This window comes from Pagrus major, chromosome 16, assembly GCF_040436345.1.
Source record: "Pagrus major chromosome 16, Pma_NU_1.0".
In the NCBI taxonomy this organism is placed as follows: Eukaryota; Metazoa; Chordata; class Actinopteri; order Spariformes; family Sparidae; genus Pagrus; species Pagrus major.
In genome coordinates this window covers 13,607,211-13,629,087 of record NC_133230.1, presented here as the reverse complement: position 1 = coordinate 13,629,087, position 21,877 = coordinate 13,607,211, and the positions used below count along the sequence as shown (strand labels likewise).

Sequence of the window (21,877 nt, the reverse complement as noted above, 5' to 3'; positions counted from 1 at the left end):
ATTCACCCCAAAGAACCCCTCTTAACTGGGGCACTATTAATCCATCTAGATTGTTTTAGTGTGAGTTGCAGTCTGTCTTCTCCACACTATAATAAAACTACATGGCACGCTTGTGGTGCTCAAAGCGCCAACGGAAGACATTTAAAAAACTCACAATCTGGTTACTAAAGATCATCCATAGATCTTGTTGTGAGCAGTTTCACGGAGGAACTATTTTCTCTCGACCAAACTACATCCACCAACCGTATCAACGCATAAAAGGAAGCTAACCAACCTTTGAGTACGACTCTGAAATAACTGATGATAAAGATCCAGACAGTTACAGACGAGCGACTCTGTTCATTAGAGAGGTCTTTAGAACACAAACAGAAAATGGTGCTCATTTATTTCTCTCTGTGAAAATGACTCACACCTTGCAAAAGTGGGCACAATGAGGGCAGCGAGTGGGTGACACACATTAATATAATTGCTCCGCTTGTTGTCTGATATGTTTGTTTTAGGCCCGTTCGGTGCAATCCGTGTCCCATCTCCGCCTCGCTTCAACTAGCAGTCCTTATTGTGTCTTTGCACGTCATGCCTCTGCACGTCAATAAGATTACTGCGAGCGGGGATGATGTGTACGAGAGCTTTGGCGATCAGTCTGATTTACGTGCAGGGGTAAAATGAGGTAGAGCAGGCAGACGTGAGTGTAATGAGGATTCGGAATGGCATGCATGATCGTTATTGCTTTTTAATGTACGTCCAAGAAGAGCATTGTTCGAAAAGGGGACAAAGAAAGCAGAGAGTCAGAGGAGGGGACACAGGCAGAGTGAAATAAAGAGAGATTAACTGAGAATGGCAGCTACTGTATAATGAGTGACTCCTGTGGAGTGAGCTAATATAGTATGTGACATGGTGAAGAGAACAGAGGAGGGTGGAGAGGGACGGGGAGGAGAAGTTCTCAGAAAAGATGAGTGGGAGAAAAATAACAACAGAGTCAGAGATGGCACTTTGTAATTTTAATTTATGAATAAACAGTGATTTTTCATTGTTAGTCATCACCAGTGGGAGCCATTATTGTCGTCAACAATGTGTTACTTGTTATGATCCATATTAAATTGATACCTCATACATTATAGTCATATCAAATGATAATTAAGTGATTTTGGAAATATCATAAGCACACTGTGGGCCAATACTGTAATGCTGCAAGTTGATAATAAAAAAAGATGGAAGAAAAAGTCCCTTCACTGACAGAGCCATATTTTATGCTTTAATAGGCTCTTTGCTGCAGTGTAGTCGGTCTTTCATTTCATGGCCTGTCAACAATGTCCCTGTCTCAATCTCAGTTATTCTCCATTCATCCCTTGCAATCCCTCCATTCATCCGCCTCCCTATGCTCTTCTCACAAAGCACCTACGTTCAGTTTTTTCCTATTACTGTGCTCTTACGAGCATCTATCCACCGAGTCATTTTCCCCTCATCTGTCCGTAATACACTCTGTAACCTTTTCTTTCCCTCGGTTATCACGCAGGCATCTTATTCTTTCAAAATGCGTAAATCATAAATACCGCCCAATTCTTTCCTTTCCCATCACCGCTCTAAATCTTCCCCTCCTTTTTTCCTAAAGATGTCTGAGTATAGCGGTGAGAAGCGAGGGCTTTATTAAATATGGTGAAGCATAGAGAAGAGGAGGAGGTGTGAAAATGGGTGAGAGTGTGACACAGCCAAATACAAAGACCTGGCCTTGCCAGAAAATGTAGCGTATGAAAACGGAGAGGCGTAAGCGTGACAGCTGTGGTTAACATGCATGACAGATTTACTGTGAAGACTATGAGTGTTGACGGGGCGGCCACAATCTGACTAAGTGTTATGTTAAATGGGAGGGATAGGGCCGATGAAATTACAGCGGTTATAGAAGCATAACCATAACCATAAAAGCATGAGAAAATGTGGCCAATATGGACTCAGGGTTCAAAATAATTGGCTCTTGAAAATGCACTAAAATGCCATGAATTTTGAACCGTATGTTCAAGTTCAAGACAACAGTTTTTCCAGGAAAATCCAAAGGATGTGACATTCGAGTGCCATGCCTCACTTCAGCTCCCATACAATGTCAACAGTGTGCAGCACTGCTAAAGCAGGGCTGTCTAAAGTGAGGCCTGCAGGCAAATAAGGTTAAATTTGGCCCAATGTTTCTGCAAAACGATATAAAAAATATATATTTGTTATTAAAAAATTACACAGATTCTTTTGTGGGAGGTAGAAAATGGTGTCTCAATATGTAGGATCCCTAGTTACGTATTATTCATTATTCATAATCTGAGCATGGAGGGCAGAAGTCAATCAATTAAGGGAACTTGGGGTCCTAGTCCCTGGGTGAGACTTTACTGTCAGTGTTGATCCATGATAAAGATTAATGGACACATACAGAAGTGAAAAGCACTGATGTGGACAGGTTGTGATGTAACAGTGGGCCTTACCTTCTCATAGTATTTGACTTCATATTCAGTGCGGCTGCTGTTCGGGTACGAGGGCTCCCTCCACACCAAGGTTATGCTCTTCTGCTCGATCTTCTCTGCTCGCAGCTCACTGATCAGTGATGGTGCTACAAATAGGGAGAAAGGGGAGGAATCAAAAGGGAGAGGAAGAAGAGAGATGAGTTTGGGGTCTCCAGTCTCATTCAATATAAACACAGTAGCCTGAGGAGTTTTCTCAAGGATATCAGAAATGTCTGTACTCTCCTGCATCTCCAGTTTTTTACACAAAGTTGGACTGTGCAGGCAAAGGTCAAGGTAGGAACAACTGAATTCTCTCATAAGGAGGAATTTTGCAATAATGCAATGATATAAATACAAAGTCTTTTAAGAAATGAGACGCGTCGGAGCAGACAACTTCATCGCACTCCATGTATGGACTAACACTGAGTACGTTTCTCTGTCTGAATGTGTGTGTGTGTGTGTGTGTGTGTGTGTGTGTGTGTGTGTGTGTGTGTGTGTGTGTGTGTGTGTGTGTGTGTGTGTGTGTGTGTGTGTGTGTGTGTGGCATTGAGCTAGTGTCTGGGCTGGTACACTGGGGACTGACAATAGATCAATACAGATATGGATTGACTGACAAGTCTGTATCGACACGAGACTAACGGATGGAGACGCTCTTAATCTGAGCTCCCCTTCTCCCCTCCTCTCCGAGTCTCTCAATTAAACGGACCTCAGAACTTCTTTCTAACTCAATCTAAACGGGCCGCGGTGAAAATGATCCTGACACATATTTCATCACGTATTGATCACCATAGAGAACCGAAGATGAATTATCTGAACGAAGCGTTTCCCAATTTAGATGCAGCGCGCGATGGCTCGCTACGCAAACAATTTCATTACTGAGGAAAGACCAGTTCTTTTGTTTCTCTGTCAACATATGACAGGCGGCACATAGTATGATAATCAGCAAGCACCACCCACTCTTGCTTAAGTGCTAATTATGCCTTGTATAATGAAGCAGCAAAGTGGGTTGTCACTCAAAACTACTAAAAGAAATAAAGGGGTGCAGTTAGTTTAGTCAAAAGGCCTTTATGCTTGGGAGGAGCTGAGTCATTTAGGCCATTAGGGTTAGGTTTGGTACGGGAGCTGGAGGGTGTTTTCTGTCATCTTTTATGTACTGGATGATAATTATTGCTGTTTTCACTTAGTTAAACGCCTTTCGCTACCAACTTCCCTTCAAAAAAGACTTGATCCTCAGGATTTTCTCTGGCACACGAATCCTCATCTTGCAGTTTCTCATCTGTGTTGATTCTATCCCTTCTCAACCTCCCTCATCAGTTGAACTGCTCCCATTTCTTGCTCTACGCACTTCCTGCTCCTCTCTTCCCCCCGACCGCTAACCATCAATTCATCGCATTCCTCCGCGGAAACGGCCACACTAATGAATATGTTCTGCCTGTCACTCACACATGAGAAAAAAACTACATGAACACATAAAACACTCCGCAGACAGGCGCACTAACACACATCCGTGCAGCTCCTTCAGGCCTCCTCTCAAACAGCAGGATATTACAGTCATTTTTAGGCAGCGGATCAAAGACACATTCGATTTGTGTGAGTATCTCCCTCTCTCTCTCACTGTCCACCTCCATCTGTCTGTCTTTTGATGTCTATGAAAACACAGGTATTTATCCATTATTCATAGTGACTCCTTGTGTGGATTTTTGTATCATAGAGGCATAGAGGTGGGTTTGTATCTGTATGTGTTTGTTTGTGTGTGTGTTCACCAAGGAGCGCCGAACTCATCATTGCATTGTATGACTGCCAAAAACCAAGCTGAGTGGAGAAGGCATGGAGGTGGCTCTGTCTTTAATTAAAAAAAATATATTATTCAGATTTTTATTTTCCAAAAAGTTTAAAAAATGCTAGTTCCAATCCGTAAAGGGAAATCTAGCAAGCAAGTTCACAATTTAACATTACATTTTTGTTAAAAAATATAAAAAATGAGCAGTGGCGGACTCAGGATGTTTGAGGGGCAGGGGGGAAAAAATAAAAAGGGCACCACATGTATGCATGGGGGGCACCAGTATGTAGACATACAGTCCTGACATATTTGTAGTGAAGAGAGGGCACCTCACCAGTGACACTTAGCTTTTGCAGTTAGCTGTCATTGTGTATTTAAAACACATGTAGTAATCAATTAAACCCAAAACACATGTTGACTTGTGTGTGTCTGCTAAACCCTAAAACCTTTTCCTAACCCTAATTTTAACCACTGACCCACCAATCAGCCTTTTTCCCAACTGGGGGCACAGTTTTTGTCCCAAGCGGTCCCCAAATTACAGGTCTGGAATTGGTCCCCAAAAGTAGTCTATGTATAAAACACACCCAATCAACTCAAATATGAAAAAGACTCAAAAAACATAAAGTTACTTAAACATTCAAAGCGTTCAGAAAACTTTAATCAGGCCAATTAGTGGCATTTTGAAAGTATGCACAGTTGGCTATGAGGCATCAAGTCATTGGAGGGTATATCTTCAGATTTCTAAATGCAACTTAAGACATAAACAGTGAGCGGCACAGCAGAGGGTGGTTGGAGAGAAGAAAGGCACTAAAGGAGAAGGAAAACGCTAATTAAGAGTTTACGGGACTGTAAATAAACACTCAGAGAGAAATGACTTTATCTCCACAGGAATTTATCATATAGTGTAGAGGAAAAAAAAGGATGCAGCCTCGCTGTTGGGAAAAAAAAAGGAATTTCTCTCATGGTAAATGTAAAGCAGGGCGAAAAAAAAGAGTAAGATATGAAAGTGCACAGATGAGTCTGCAGCTGGTAAAGGACGAACATTAAAGAAATTGAGAAAATGAAAAGAGAAAACAGCGCTGGGTAGTCTGATGCTAGTTAAGAGTCAAAGGAAGCGCTAACAGACACTCTCTCCTCCCTCCGAGTCTCTGAAACCGAAACGCAAAGAGAAACTTCAGTGTCAACCTGTTCTCCCCACCTACAACTGCAGGCTATTGCTTGCTATTCTTTCCTTCCTTGTGTGCTGAATTATGCATAGGACCGGTGCCTGCCTCCAAACCCCAGATCACACGGCTCAATCTGACACATAAGAAAAACAGGTGGGCACGAGCTCTCTATCAACAGACACACACACACACACACACACACACACATCACAATCACCTGAAGGCTCAAATATAAATGTGATACACTGGTTAAGGTGGTGTTTCCACCTGTGCAGATGAAAAGAAGTGGGCTGGGACTTCTGTGGCAGACAAGCCAGGGATGTGGGAAGTCAGCCACAGTTGGAGGTGCTGAGGGATCGGTATATATAATGACGACATTGTGAATGCTGCGTTTCATTCATGTTTTTTGTATTAATTCGAATGGCCAGGATAATATATATTTAATTATTAAAAATAATTTACAACAATTTGAGAATGTTTTGCAGCACAGCACCAGCAAAGCAGCAACTGCAGTCAACAACAGCTAGGAGATGTCGAGGGAGAGAACTTCGCCAGACTCCCTTATAAAATCGCTCAATTTTGTGAGCAGCTGAGTTCGGACAAACTTTAAAAACTTTCTGAAACACTGTCTACGACAAATTCTTAATCATTTGGGCCTTCTTGTAAATTCGGCATATGTCATACATTAAGTTCTTTCCTTCTTTGTGCAAAAAACATTGTGTCTGACGTCAGATGTGACCACAGGTGGTCACTCTAGACACCTAATGCCAGGTGTGAACTGTCGAGCTGTCACCAAAGATCACACGTGTTAATTCCCGGGATAAACAGTGTCATAGTTTATAATAACCCAGCGCAGTAAGGGTACAGATGTTTCATAGAGGAGAAGAGTGTGTTTAATGAGGATCTGCTTGTTTGTCACTGTTAACAGAGGCTCCAGTCTGCAGTGTAGTTCAGACACTTGATTAACAGACCACAGAATTGTAAAGAAACTTCAGCATTCATGATCTAAGAAAGATTTTATATCCTGTAGACACTTCTGTTCATATTTTTACATTCCCTCTTTCTCTGCTTATACAAACATAAGTGCATATACTGCACAGCCACCACTTCAATAGACATGCACACTTACGCACAAGAGTATACACGGCAACAACCAGTTGGCAGTGTTGGCTTTGGTGCTGCATTTGAGAGGAAGAAATCGATGCTGAGTGCAAGTAATATAGAAGAGGTGATGGCCTTGTGGGCAATAAGCCTCTCGGGCTCCGCCGTGGAAGTACACGGCAGATGATTTCAAAGCCTCATCATAAAGCCAAAATCACATAGCAGACACACTGATAGGCACTCGTCACCAAGATATACGGCTCCTGATAAGATCCAGCATGAAAGCTTTGCTGTACACATACCAATCACTGATACGGATAATGGTCTATACACTTCAAAGGGACGCTATGATGAGAGCGAAAACACTGGGCTTTGAGGAAGTGTAAAAGATGGCAAACAGGAGGCACACATTTAGGTTTTATAGATTCTGATTTTGACTCAGTTTTTGTTGAAACTGTGGGAACATTTCATACAGCTCCAGACAACAAAGTGAAAGTTCGGATGCTTTTCATGTTATTTGAATAAGTAAAAACTTTTTTTAAGCTGGCATAACCAGTAACTTCTTTTAGGTTGAAAGAAAAAATATGAGATAAAAATTCGATTTTTCATGACGCCACTGGTAATTTCAATGTTTTATAAAAGTTCAGTCTCACTTTTGTGTTGTTTTGATTTCTGGGATGATTGGAGATCATTCATATATCATCTATGACTGTTCAGCACTGTTCAGACCCTCCATACCCAGTTCTGCAGACACACACTGGAGGTTATGTGGCAGGCTCTACGCTCTGGTCTCCATGGCAGGTAGATCTATGAATAGGCTTTGGCACAAAATGGCAGCTGCCGCTGTAGGCTCTTGCATCCATGTGTACAGAGGCAGCTAAGGTGCAACTGGCATCTGTGTGTCGTTATCAAAGGAGACAGGCAGAGGAGCTGCTCTCCCCAGGGCCGACGGCTGAACATCTCGCAGTCGTTCTTACTTTCCTCCTCTTTCTCTGGAAACTCTCCCTCTCTCTCTCTCTCCCTCAATGTCTCTCGATCTCCTTATCTCTCTCACTTCCCCAGCCCAGCTCCGTCTCCATCCCTGCTCTCAGGGGAATCTGCTGTTCCCTGCAGGCCTGTTTGTGCCTCTGCTGAGATGACATCCATCTTGTCAGGAGGGGGTTTCATTGTTCTACTTCTCGCCGTCTCCGCCACGTGTGGAACTTTACGCGCTCCTGTGTGCCCACGCATATTAAAGAGTGAGTGACTGCATGAGTGTGAGGAACGAAGAGACAAGATGGTAGAGTGTGTAGCTGTAAGTCGTGGGAAGGAATGATTGAGAGAGCCGTATCTGTCAGGCCTGTTCATATTCAAAGGGTTAATGGGAAGCCAGAGCGTCGTTCCCTCTGGGCACAGCACCACAGGCTTCTACCCGGGGTTAAACTGAAAGTGAAGTACATCGATTTATGTGACTGACAGCAGACGAGTGGGAACATTACATTTCTTTTGGTTTGGCTGTCCCTGGGGCTTTTTATACACCTACTGCCACGAGCATTTCTCTCAGCGGTTCCAAAATCCCAGTGGAGCGTGCATTTGCACAAGCGCTACTTTAATAAAGTCATCAAAGTTTGAAACGGCCAAGTAGTTGTGTGGTTTTCCGTGCGTTTTCACTGTCTCTAACTTTACCATGACACGAGTCTACAAACTAAACTTTTCATCAATGCAAAAAGCAGTGAATGAATCATGTTTTGGACTTCACTCTTGAAATATCCCGCTGACAGACATTTGACTATCTGAAGCCAGATTCACTGATGCACACATTCATCATTTGTGCGGAGGAACCCTGTAGCATCTCCTCAGAGGGTAAATTTAAAGCAATGCATTCCTTGTACTGACTCCACTAAAAGCACAGAAGTGGAAGAGATTTTCAGCAGCTCTTTGATGCAAGAAAAAAAAAAAGGTGGGATATTGAAGAGTTACATCGAGCTGTTGCAACGAGATCACTAAGAATGAAAAGAAATCTTGCGTAAATCCCTAATTTAAATTTAAAAGAATGACACAACACAAGTGAAGCGTATCACTGTGAGATCTAAATAAGCTCTAACGTGGCTGACTAAAGTAAGCCTACGCACATAAACATCTTTAAACATTTCAAATTCATTATTCACTACTTAGATTGAATTAATAAAGACATAGCGAACTGACAAATTATAGATGTAGCCTCCGGGCCTGAAAAGTGAATCCAGTGCAGAAGTGCCTTAAAGGAGAGCTTTTAGTCTCATAAATGAGCTAAATAAACTCACAAAATGTCAAGAAAGACGTTACTCTTACATCTCTTTTCACCGTCTGAATGGAAGTTTCTCTCTTTCACCGAACGGAGATTAGCTTAATTGCCTCGTTAACTCATTGTAAAACACATTTCATTCAAACTTGACTTAAACTAAATAAAACTCACCAAAACAGTCTTGGTTTGTCTTTCCACAATCATCTCTGGTTTGTTCAACATAAAGCCTCAATTCATAGAGTAAGATTATGGCTTTTGTTGCCCTTGTCCTGATCGGAATTGCTGTAAATCACCTCTGTTCTGTATCACCTGCCGTCAACACTGATCTCCGCCGGTCTCGGAGGTCTGGCCGTGTTCACTCTCAGGCTGCTAAACTGGGTTGAGCTGAGGCCCTTTCTGCCCTTTGTGACTCCACCTGTGATCTGGGGTCAAGGTTCAATCCAGCTCCACCCTCTTGTCCAAATATGGTCACTTCTGGCTCCAAAAAAACAAGATGGCGACAGCCGTAACGCCAAACTCGAGGCTTCAAACAGTAGTCCTCAAACCAATGAGTGAAGTAGGTTTGCACTTTCATCAATTCAAAACTATTCTGTTCAAATGCTCCACATCTTTATTCCGCCGTGCACCGGGTGGTTATATGTGCATGCATGTGATTGCATCCTAATCTAATGATGTTGTACAGAAGAGCAGCTACCCCCACCCAGGTCTCACTATCTCGCAGCGAGTCTTGCTGTTTTAATCTGCGGCTATCAGCCCGCCTCAGCAGCGGGGCGCTATCTGGCAACCCGTCCCCGCTCACCACTCAGTCTAATCTGCCCTATCAGCATCCAGCCACCTGGACGCCTCGTCCCAAATACACATCCATACACACAATTATTCTGCTCCGCAGCAAATAACCAAAGTAGAAACGTACTGTAAGAAAGAGCAACAGGGAAAATGATATTATTCGGGATCCTGCTTCAGAGGCGAGGTGACCAGATGCTGTCAGAGACTGGTACTATCTGGGGCTATTACCATTCATGTCAGTAAAGCAAGAAAATGGGAGGTGAGATGTTTGGAGTCTTGTCTAAGTGCAACACAAAGACAAATTTTGATGTTTTTGTCTGTTAGAGGGAGGAATGGTGCGGGGAAGACACCTCAGTAGGACACATTTCCATCTAAACTACAAGATTATATGTTGCAGGGATTGATCCACCTCGCTGTGTGCATGTGTGTGTGTGTGTCTGTAAGTGTGTGAGAGAGAGGAGCGTCTCAGTGATGGAATGATTAAATGTGTCAGTCAGCAGGTGGGTGTGCGAGAGAAAGCACAGAACAGCGAGCGAATGAGCAAGAGGGACAAAGAGTCTCCGTCTGTATGATACATTCAAAAGGGCCTGATCAACATAATCCAGCTGTGCAAAAAACACCAGGTCCTGAATATGAGCTAACAATGAAGATGTGAAACATTTCTGCACATGCATGCAGATAATGAGTTGGCATAAGGGATCTTTGTCGGGTCAGATTAGAGGATGATTTTAAGACAAAGTACCTGCTATATGCCGAAAACCACCTTTAACCTGTTGGCTCGGCCAAGAAATCTGTCAAATCTGGCATCCCACAACCCCATCAGGGGAGAACGACTTGGCCCTACTTGCTTAAACTGCTCTTGACAGCTGCACACTGACTGACTCAGAACACTCTCCAGGCCCAGTGTGCTTTAGCCTAAAGGCAGAGGCATGGTCTGATCACGACATGTCCGTCAAGCCAGACAGCCTCAGCCTGAAGCCTCAAACAAATAAAAACAACAGCCACACACACACATTCACAGAAACACATGCACACACACAGAGTGGCTGACCCAATCCTGCTGCAGGGGATTGGCTAAGAAGGTGAGGAAAACACTCTATCTGCCCCGGCAGACTTGCAAGGAGAGCAAACGCGTTCACACGTACGCTCACATCTCTACATCCTCTTTCAGGTGCTACTGACACAAAGTGCAAATTCAAGGCAAGTGCGAGCCAAACATGTGGAGAGAGGAGGTGATCTTATAAAGTGTATTTTAGGTTTGGAGAATACAGTGCTGGAGGGAGTGTTTAGATGTTTTACTTTAAGGATAAGTTCTCACAAAAAGGAAAATTCAGTCATGATCTGCTCCCCCCCATGCTGATGGAAAGCCAATGAAGTTTGCAGTCCACAAAACATCCCTCCATGCAGCTCGTCCGGCATGATCCAAGTCTCAATAGCCCAGAGATCCAAAATTGACTTTCAAAAGACATTATTTACAACTTTTAAAGCAGAAATCTTCACTGTAGCTGCTATAAAATGGTATGTTGCCAGTGTACATAGCATCTTTTGAGACTTTGATTGCATTGGACGAGCTGTACTAGCCACTTTATGCTCTATTCCATTGTTTTCTTAACATTTTAAAATAGGCCCCATCCTCTTCAGTCGTCTAGGAGAACGCTGCAGCGCTGTTTTGCTGTGAAGCTCCAGAAATGTTTGGTGAACTACAGAACTTCACCTGACTTTCGATCAGATAATAGAGATAATGATAGAATTTACTTTATTATTGTGATACTTGCATTGGGTTACTGACAGCATTTTTTAATCAGGTAATTCTTAACCCTCACAACACGAGAAATACATCTACTCTAAGGAGAAGACAAAATGGCTTGACATGGACATGCAAGTACAAAAGAGTAAAATAGTTATTTATTCAGTTACATTTCATCACTGGGAGAACATCAGAAGGACTGCAGATATAAAAAATTAAGAACTGTAAATACTAAAATGTACTGTATATATGTTTGAAAATGATGTAAAAGCGTTGAGTGAATGATGAGATGTATCTGTGTGTGTGTGTGCATCGCTGGTCTGATGAGCTGAACTGTCTGTCTCCCACCTACTGTTGTATCAGAGCCTGCTGTCATTCAGACAGACAGCTGCATCTCTTCTCTCTCTCTCTGGCGCAGCAGGATGCCGCCAACCTCCCCTCGCCTCCAGCAACGCACCCCACAAAAAAAAAAAAAAAAAACGAAGATGGCACGCACACGCAAACAACAGCCCGTCTCGCTCGACGGAGGCACGAACGAGACCTCAGAAGGCATTAGGCGGAGGAAATGAGAGAGCGATTTTGAAGTTTGAACTTTTCTTTGCGACGTTTTGAGTTTGTGTTCTCACCCGTTTCTCTCCCCTCCTGAGAGGGGTTTGCATCAAAGACAGCCCTCAAGCCTTCTACAATACTCTGATTATGAGGATAACATTGTGAGCGTGTCATCAACTACCTGCAAGCTTTGTTTTTGTTCCACTACAATTCCCCGTACAACAAGAAACAGCCTGTAAAATCCACATACAGAGCACACATACTAAAGACCCTGAGAGCGCCTCTTCATAGACTCCAATTATAAGCCAAGAGGTAGGCAATTAAAATTCCCATCACAGGGTGAAAAAGTGTCTTAAGTGGCTGGGCTATAGTCCTGAAAAGTAGCTTGATGACTCTATTCATTTGGTGCCCGCTGAAGCCTCACCTTCCCCATCACTTCTAATTAAGGAGGCAAAAAGGATCCAAACGCCTCCATGCGGAGGGCTGGAGGCGGGGATGAGAGGGGAGAGACGACGGAGAGGTGTGAAAGTGGAGGAAGAAAAAAAAGAAAAAGGCTACTGGAAACTAAACGACAGAGAAGCAGACGAGCGCTCAATCAGCGGAGGCAGAGAAAACAAACAAGCATTACCTGACTTTTTTTTTTTTCCTGTCATGATGATTGAGTGGCGGTGTGATCCAGAGTTAATTCAGACTTATAAATATTCAACCGGTCAAAGTGGAACGTGGACAGAGAAAGCCTGAGCTCCGAGGAAATCATGAGAGGTGCTACATCAACTTCATCACTCTGTTTACACTCCTTTCTTTTCATCATTCAAACATGTGATATTCCACTGACATTACAGGAAATGATAAACCAGCCAGTTATATAAGTTTGGTCATGTTACGTTAATGTGTTCAGAGGTGAAGCGGCTTGTTGTTATAGGCCCCTTCCATTGCCACGCCCCTTTTTATTCAATTGGCACACACAGACTTTTTGTCACTTTTGGGGACTTTACATGGACTTTAATTTATTTCCTAACCCCTAACCCTACGAGTCTTATCCAAACCCTAACCCGGGCCAGGCCCAAACCCTACACTGTAAACTTTAAAAGTCAGGAACAGATTAACTCAGAATTATCAAGTAATGCTATGCAGACTATTACATTTAAGTTGTATGAGATAAAAGTTTTAACAACTTAAAACTATTAGTCGACATTACTTATTTAGTAATTTTGAGGGTTTTTTTCCTTGATCCTGGTTGCCACTGAAAGCTACATTTAATAAGCTTACAAAATACAAGGCGTTGTTCAAGATCCGAACCTTTTTTGGCTCGTTGTCATTGTTTCCGATGCCTGTAAGCTTGTCATAATTCCAAAAACAGAGAGATTCCCCCTCTAACGTTCTCAGACGATTTAATGTAAGTAACTGCTCGAGGCCCAAAGCGTTACACCTCAGCGATATTTCACAAAAAACAAACGTGAGAATTTTCCCAAAAAATGAATACATATTTTTGCCCCCGAGAACTTTTTCTCCTTTTCTACTCCATTAATGATAATAAATATAATATATAATATAATATAATAATAGAATCAGGGCTTTAGTTAATTTTTGAGAACATTTAGCAGACTGTGCTTTTTAAGCACAGTCTGCTTGCGGGACCTTTACCAGACTGAAGTAATAGAGTCATTTCACACTTTTTCTTGAGGAAATGATCTGTGAGATTTTTCCACCAGAATTCTACCACATTTCCTCCAACTTCTGCTTCCCCTAACTCCTGTATGTTAAACTATATACACTGCGCCGCTCATCTCACTTTTCCTCGCTTGCGCTGAGTCGTCTTTGCCTCATGTTCCACTTCTACTTCTTCCTTTTCATCTCGAGACCTTCCTACCCTCCTCTCATCCCCGCCCTTTTATCCACGCACAAGAACTTGTAAACCCGTTCCCTATGCAGTTTTCCGAGCCGCTTGTTTAAAGCGCCAGATAGCTCTGCACGCTTCAGACTGAAAAAGTTTCTCCTGCGTGCGCGCCATTTTGAAGCAATGTGTGTATTCTCGCTTTTTGCTCTTCACCCCATGCCTCTTCCTCTACACCCACAAGGCATCCTGCTCACAATGCTACACCGCTCACCTCTCCCCATCCCTCCCATTCTATATTCATCCCTCTCTCCTCTCCTCCCTTTATGCGTCCATCTCTCAGGCGCATGTAACTCCGTGGGGACCAGCCATCTAAAGCCCGGTCGGTAATCCTCTCAGGATATTGAAATGCCAATCCGTCCTCCTCCCTGACCCACACCTCCACCCCGTCTCTGCAGCCTCCCTCCATCCCCTCTCCTCTTCCCCTGCCTCAGCTAAAGCGCTTTGGATGTACGACTGGGGGCCGAGACATTCAACCCAAGTGTGTTTTGATGATACACACACACACACAAAACACACAAACACCGAGCAATTCTGAGGCAAGATGTCATTATCGCATCTTTTTTTGTACAAACACAAATCAAGCATGAAGCAGGGCATGGAGCGTGTGGCACGCGAGCATAAAACGCACACATGTAAACGCGTGTATGGCCTGGTTCACACACACATACACACACACACGCACACACATATGCATGTCTAATCCACAGCTGGATAAGGGGCCCCATGAGCCCAGGGCAAAAATGATCCCCCATTTACCCGGCCCCATGCCCCATCTCCTCACGCAACCGCAGGCCTGTTTCTATCCCCCACCCTCTCTCTCTCTCCTCTCTTTCCTTTTATCCATCCATCCATCCATGACACACCGTGCAAAACTCCCCCCTTCCCCTTGGTGGCCTGGAGAGTTCTGATAAAACCCCGTCTGTCTGGGAGAAATCCACTTCTCTTTCCACGGTGCATGTGCAAGAATCCAGCTCGAGGAGACGCTTTTAAAGAATTCATTTGTGAGGGATTTTTAATGTTGCTAGATTGAAAATTTCAGTTTCAGATGCTTTTCATCCGCGAAGAAATAAAATCTTAGTCTATGCATAAATCTAAATGGACCCCCTCTGCGTCTATGCGTGTGTGGTTGGGGCTTTTTGGACGTAATAAAACATCCCTTAGCACCTTTTTTTTTTTTTTACCCCAATCTCAGACCATGCCCTTAAATCCTCTGGCTTTTCTTGGCCCCTCAGCTGCCAGCTAAGCCATACCCCCTGCTGCTAACAAGCTTACCGTACCCAGAAAAAACAAATATGGTACAGTCAGAGAGGATGGAGAGGAAAGAGTTGCAGAGAGGATAGAGAGAGAGAAGCAGAGAGGTGAGGAGAAAGAGGGCAGCGGAGATTATGTCAAGGCGAGGCGACGAGAGAAAGAGAAGATAGCGGAGAGAGTTGTTGGGGATGGAGAGGCAGGAGGAGGAGGAAGGAGGAAGGAGAGAAATTACCATCTAAGAATAGTGAGTTTATGGGGAGAGCAGGAAAGGATAAAGGTGGGGGAAATGAGGAAGGAAATAGAGGGTAAAAAAAGAAGAGATCGGGATAGGAGAGAGGGGAGGAGGTGGAGGAGGGGGAAAAAAAGGCGAAAAGTAATAAAGAGATGATGAGGTGGCAAGAGAGAAAGTGAGTGTGTGTGTGCTGGTGTGTGTTAGCTTTGCTCCAAATCCCTGCTGCAGTATTCATAAAGGTCAGTGAGTTTTGATGGTGTAAAGTCTAGTGTGTCGTGTGGGGGTGCACACACAAATGTACGGACACAATGTTGAGGCCCGTGCAAGAACATCTTTTTTTTCGCTTCCCTACCTGACCTGGCTGCACGGGAATTTTTCTGACAATTACACCGCCTGCTCCTACAGATGAACTTCCTCACTTCACAGTGCACTGAGACCCCAATCACCCCCCCTGCCCCCAACGATGTTTACTACAGAAAATATGTTGCACAGATCCTGTAGCGAACATGAGGCACACAGAGTCCTTATGGGTTTAGCTTGAGGCAGTGATGCTAAAAGCGGATGGAAACATTATGTTCTTTTCTCTGATATTTCAAGTTGTCTGATGATATGATGATGATATTAACGGGCCAGATATTGAGTCACGGTGGCATTTAATATATTTACTTTATATATATATATATAAAAAAATACACGTCTAACAGACTACATTTCTAGTAGTGAAATGCAAACAAGAAATAGAGAGATATAGAGGGTGAGAGTAACTAAAGTGTAAAGCCTTTAGTGGCTCCAGAGGAAGCTGCATGTAATGTAATGTATGGGTAATGTAGGCACCAGGTTCTGGAGAGCAGTCCACTGGTCTGGCATAAAACATGCAACAACAACATACTGTTAAGTGACATCGCCGGAGGCAATGTGTCAGATTACATGCAGCTTCCTCTGGGGCCACAAAAGGCTTTACACTACTTTTTTTTTTTTTAACATGAGCAGTAGTACTCACCTGACCTGTAAACACACATTAAAGTAAAATTGGTGTAGTTGCCCTTTAAATGTAATTTTTTGCTTTAAATGAAAGATAATGAATTTCCATTTTTACCAAAATTTGGGAATTTGGGTTTGAATGCACAGTACGTCATTTGTGTTTGATGACGTCAGCGTGACTGTTGACTGTTTCCACCATCTATAAAACACATCCCACGCCTGATACAGCTGAGCAGATTCCTCGTGCCACTGCAGACATTCACCAAACCCTAAGCCACTTGACCCTGAGGGACAGCCATACATCGAGGAGAGCTGGCACGAGGGTTTAGGGGATCTTCAGTTGGTTAGCTGTTGATCTGAACCACGCTCTGCTGGTCATGTGTGTAAACCAGAGGTCTGGACAAAAGCCTGACATATCAGGAGAGGTAAGACGAGACACACGGCATGTAATTCTAAAGCACATTTCAAAATCAAATACCATTTTCAAAAGCTCTCTCTCTCTCTCTCTCTCTCTCTCTCTCTCTCTCTCTCTCTCTCTCTCACACACTCACTCACACACACACACACACACACACACACACACACACACACACACACACACACACACAGTCAGGCAGCATTAAACACCCCACACCAAATGTCAGTCTAAATCCTCCCTGACACACAAAGTCCTCTGAAACCCCTGCAAACACACTCTCCTAACCCCTTGTCCAATCCCTCTGGATGACACGGTTAGCGGGACAACTCACACCCTAATACCCCATAATAACCACAAATCAACGCCATGGCAACTGCTGACAAGACAGACGGACAGGGACGAGGAGATAAAAGGGAGAAAGGTTGAAAGAACCGTCGGCATGGGGAAAATAATCACCTCAGGTTTGTCCTTTTCTGATGCAGTGTCCCTTACCTTGTAGCTCAGGGGTTTTTCGCTAGCAGCTCTTACTAGCCCTCCAATAAAGAAGCAGACGGAACACAATCTACCCAGCATGAAAAAGTATTCAAAGATTCAAGTTGGATTCATGAATAAAGCACAGATTCGAAGGAGACCAGTGGCTGGTGAAGAAGCATTTAGCAAACTAAGAGTTGTGGACAAGGTTTCTCAGGATGTCACAACCCAAAAAGGGGTCAAAGTGACAGTGAACACTAAATTTAATTTTTCGGGTGGCTAGAAATTCAACTAAAGTAAGATGACCATGCGTTTTTGTGTCTGCTGGATTGCGTAAGAAGGAAATATTTGCTGAAATGTAAGCCAAAGCAACTCCATGCATTGGTCACCTGTGTTTCTGAGCCTTTATTTTGTCTTTCTGCCCCCTAATGGTCAAATATTGCGTAAAAAGGTGCAACATGTACAACAAGAATTTTAGTTGAAAGCATTTAAAAATTCTGTGTTGCAGAGTCAGTATGCTAACCAGTTAGCCCTGGTCCATCTTGTTACAAAGCTCCTGTTCTAGGACTTTCCCGGTGCTTCCAGCTTGGATTCGGGACTGCTAGCTGCACAGCTAACTGAGCTAACTAGCTAATGGTGGCTACAGCAAGCAGCAGTTAGCTGTTACTCTGGTGAGTCCCTGTTCCTCATTTGTTTTGAGTATGAATTCGACAAGACGCCAATTCTTACATACTGCATCTTTAATGCAGCTTTAAGATAGAACTATCATTAGCAGAAGTCAAGCTGAATGGAAAAAACAGAACTATTGCAAAACAAGATTGCTTTTCTAGAAAAAATGCTGCAGTTTTAACCCAGCACAGTGAGCTAAAGCTCTGGCGCATACTGAACACGTAAAGCTGTCCTTTAGCCTCTTACTCACCCTATGTGGTCAACATGTCCAGATGTTACGCTTACATAACATTTACAGTTGGTCAACAAGTTAATCTGGGCCACTGAGAAGCGCACACACGCTCATTAAAAATACTCCCTTCAGCAATCTTCTTAACCCTTCTTTGTACGCACAGTCATGATCCCCACTGTAAACACATGAACTCAAACACGCATGCATTTGTATGTAGTTTCCTTCGTCGAGTTCTTTTTCTATCGAGAGCAAACTATAACAGTTCACCTGATACCAACCACAGACCCACACCGAGTGCAGCTGCCATCCCAGCACCCACATATGACTAACAGTTCTCCATTCATTATGCAGCACATTTCTCCAAGCTAATTTCCAATTAGTGGCAAAAACACATTCTGCCACATTCTCACTTTCTCATTGTTTCTCCATCACCTGCCTCCGTGTGCAGCACCTGTCAGTCTCTCCGCCTTCACACCACATTTGCTTCATTATGATTCATAATAATATTTCTTTCAGCATTTTCCAAATAAAAGGATAATCAAACAAACAGAGTAAACAAGATTTTTCAAAAAAATATGCACAGTGGGTTTGACGCGTAAATGGATGTGCAGGTTTTGTTTGTCAGCGTACAAGCCGGAATGTGTTCCTGTAGGTTTTTTTTAGTGTGTGTGTGTGTGTGTGTGTGTGTTTGGTCTTTTCACACTTGAGCTCCTCCAAATAGTGCCGTTGCGGAGCTGCTTGACAGGGCTACTTGGCAAAGTGCTTTTTCAAGCCCATGGCTAATGGCCTGCTGAAGACTTGTGCTGATGAAAATGAGATCACCTCCACCGGCGAGACTTTTTTGCTCCGTCTGCAGCGACGGGCACACTGTCAGTACGGGGACGAGGGCCGCGTTGCTATGAGCGTGCACACGAATGAAAATCACTACAGGATGCGCATTTGGTTGCGTATGTGTGCTCAGAGCTGTATGTTGCTGCATGCATGTTGAGAATCTACAATGGTCACTATGTGTCCGAGACATGAATCTATTTATGAACGGAGCCACAGTGTGCACTTTTATCTAAAAGTACGAATATGCATATACTCTGTGTGTGTGTGTGTGTGTGTGTGTGTGTAGGAACACCTTGCTGAATTGACAATTCTCCCCACTGATGTTATAAGAAATAAATGAGTGTTTATGAAACAGAACTTTAGAAGTCAGAGGTTTTTCACGCAGCGAAGGCCATAGATTGTGCGAGGCTATGTTTTAAGTTTCCTTGGTAAACTCATTACAAAAGATTACATCCTGTAGCCTGTAGAAGATAATCTTTTTCCTCACAGCCAGGATTTAAACATTAACATTAGCACAATCTATAGGGAAATAGCACAAATATTAACTTCTGCAAATTAATTCGAATTAACAGAAGAGAGTTCCTTGAATGTAGCCTACTGTTAAATATTCAAATTGAGAAACACATGCAGTGCAGGCCGATTAAAAATTCATTCTCAGCTGACACGTAATGTAGTCTAATGCACAAAGCATCTCGGAGACGTCCAAGTGTTCTGGTTTGTTTCACTTGAGCTACTTCTTCTTTTTGGAAATGCGCTGTGACCTCATTCTCGCTCAGCTGTTGTCTGTTACCTGCAGACTACTTTGTTTTAAAATTTAAAAATGCCTTCATGTGTATAACCACACACACACAGACACTGCACATTCTGAAAAGCAAACTGGGACTCACCGGGCAGACTTGTCGACACGTTGACCTGCGTGTAGAACCTCTTGTTCGGCAGCAGCTCCGACACTCCGTTCAAGGCCTCGACGGTGAACGTGTAGTTGGTGTTGGGGAGAAGGTTGACCACGGTCACCGTTCTTTCCGTCAGGCCCACCTGCTGAGGCACGAAGCCGACGCTCGCGCCGCACGGCTCGCACTGCCTGCCGACGCACCTCCTGCAGCCCACGCTGTAGGTCAGATCGGCCCTGCCTCCTGTGTCGGACGGTGCGGCCCACTCCAAGATCAGCGTGGACTGCTTCAGGGTGTAGACCAGGTCTCGAGGCGGGGATGGTGGCCCTGGAGAGACAAGAGTAAGAAAATTGCATTTTTATTCATTGTTACACCTTTAAAGTTGCAGTATGGAAAAGTTTGGTTTAAGACATTCAAAGATAAACTAACATTATCAACAAAATGTAAAGAAATAACAGTTTTGATGTCTATGTATTGTGTTTCAGGGTTATCTCTTGAAGTTAGGATCCTAACCAGCTAGCCCCTAGCCAGATTTTACCTCAACAGGTGGTAGTCCGATATTAAACAACACCAACAATCCCATGGTGCTCCGAACTCCCAATCCGCCAGCTAATACGACTGCTAGCCCAGTGGTTAAATGAGCTCACTAGCTAACAGCAGCGCTTAGCAGCTTGTTATACGCTGCCCCCTATGAGCTTGGAGCAGCAATTCAACAAGTGGTCAATTCTTACATATAGCACCTTTAAAGAATGTATTAACCTGGCAGAAATAGACTTAAAACTGCAATACTTTTTCAAACATAGCAGCAGCATTATTCACTCTCAAAAAAAGACCTCAAAGACGACCTCCTGGTGTCCACTTCTTGTAATCTGTGACTGTAAATATGAAGCGAGGCATTTCTGGGAGAAACAGTTTGTGTAAAACCTCCCCGGATCAATAAAAGCAATAACATGTTTGCCCGTAACACATTACCTGCACGGCTTAAAGAGACAGCTCTAACACCACGTTGTTAAAGCCAGAAGTTTTTCACATGACTGATGGTCTAAGTGCACTGGGTATTGTGGTGTGACTGCAGGGCCTCAGTTTGCACATCATGTATGATAATCCTGGTTTATCCAGGATTTGGTGTTAAGAAATTCATTTGGTGGCAACCATTTTGACTGTAACGGGAATAGGCAATTGAAATTGTGGAGTCTATGCTGTATTGTCATGAAGGAGGGATTACTGATGATGCAGACAGACAGGAGAGCACGTAGTTGTAAGACTGTTCATTTCGCTGAAAACAAAAAAAAACTCTTTCCAACCCGCGGTTTATCAATCAGGCAATCGACATTGTCTTTTATGAGTATGTGCGTGCACGAGCATGGATAATACGTTTGTCCATTATGCACTTATGTCAACAGCGCCGCGTAGAACAAATCCCTGCACTTACCATCAGTAAATAAAGGTGAGTTGTCATGGAGAAGGCTTTTACTCTCCTGGAACGTGAATCTGATTTGGAAATGAGGGTTTTGATATTCCAGACGCATCATAACAGTTGGAGCTGCCTGTGACAAAGCTGTGTATGTCAAAATTTGCCTTACGCTTGAATTGTCAAAGCCAATGAAATCTGTGGGAAAGTTACATCATTCACTGCCCGATGCACAGGGCTTTGGATGCAATTTAAAAAACCTCAAGCGTTTTACCCACCACATGTGACAAAAGAGCTAAATAAAAAGTATACAGTCGAGTATTTAAATAGCTGCGAAATGTCAGGCTAGAGGACTGTATCTCATTACTGAGTCAGTGTCCTGGCTGACCTGTGCCTTTTCCTGCAGGTCCATGCGCACCGAGGCTGAATAGAGCTAAGGTCCATTAAAGGTCATGAATTTTATATGTGTCCCTGTATGTGTGTGCATGTGCTGTGAAATGAATAAGTGAAGGTGTGCTGCTCTGTGCGTGCCGTCAAACATGTCACACACCGCCCAGCTGCGCCCCGCTCCCGGACACACGTGGGGCGCGGAGTTACATAAGTCCAGAGAGCATTCGGAGTGTGAACACACACACACAACAACACACACACACACATCTGATGCAGACACAGCTGGGCCTTTTTTTTTTTCTGACGTCCCTCTCTACTTTGGTGCGTCCTCT

At 43.6% G+C, this 21,877-nt stretch overlaps 1 protein-coding gene across 2 annotated transcripts in view; it reads right to left on the bottom strand.

The window, feature by feature from the left end:
• Window positions 1–21,877, bottom strand: part of LOC141010906 (ephrin type-A receptor 7) — a 248,439-nt gene that overhangs the window by 32,755 nt on the left and 193,807 nt on the right. For both annotated transcript variants that reach the window (XM_073484061.1, XM_073484060.1), the window contains exons 5-6: window positions 19,742–20,071; window positions 2,463–2,587 (exon numbers count right to left, since the gene is read on the bottom strand). In XM_073484061.1, the coding sequence (XP_073340162.1) occupies window positions 2,463–2,587; window positions 19,742–20,071 (455 nt within the window). The remainder of the gene's footprint in view (window positions 1–2,462; window positions 2,588–19,741; window positions 20,072–21,877) is intronic.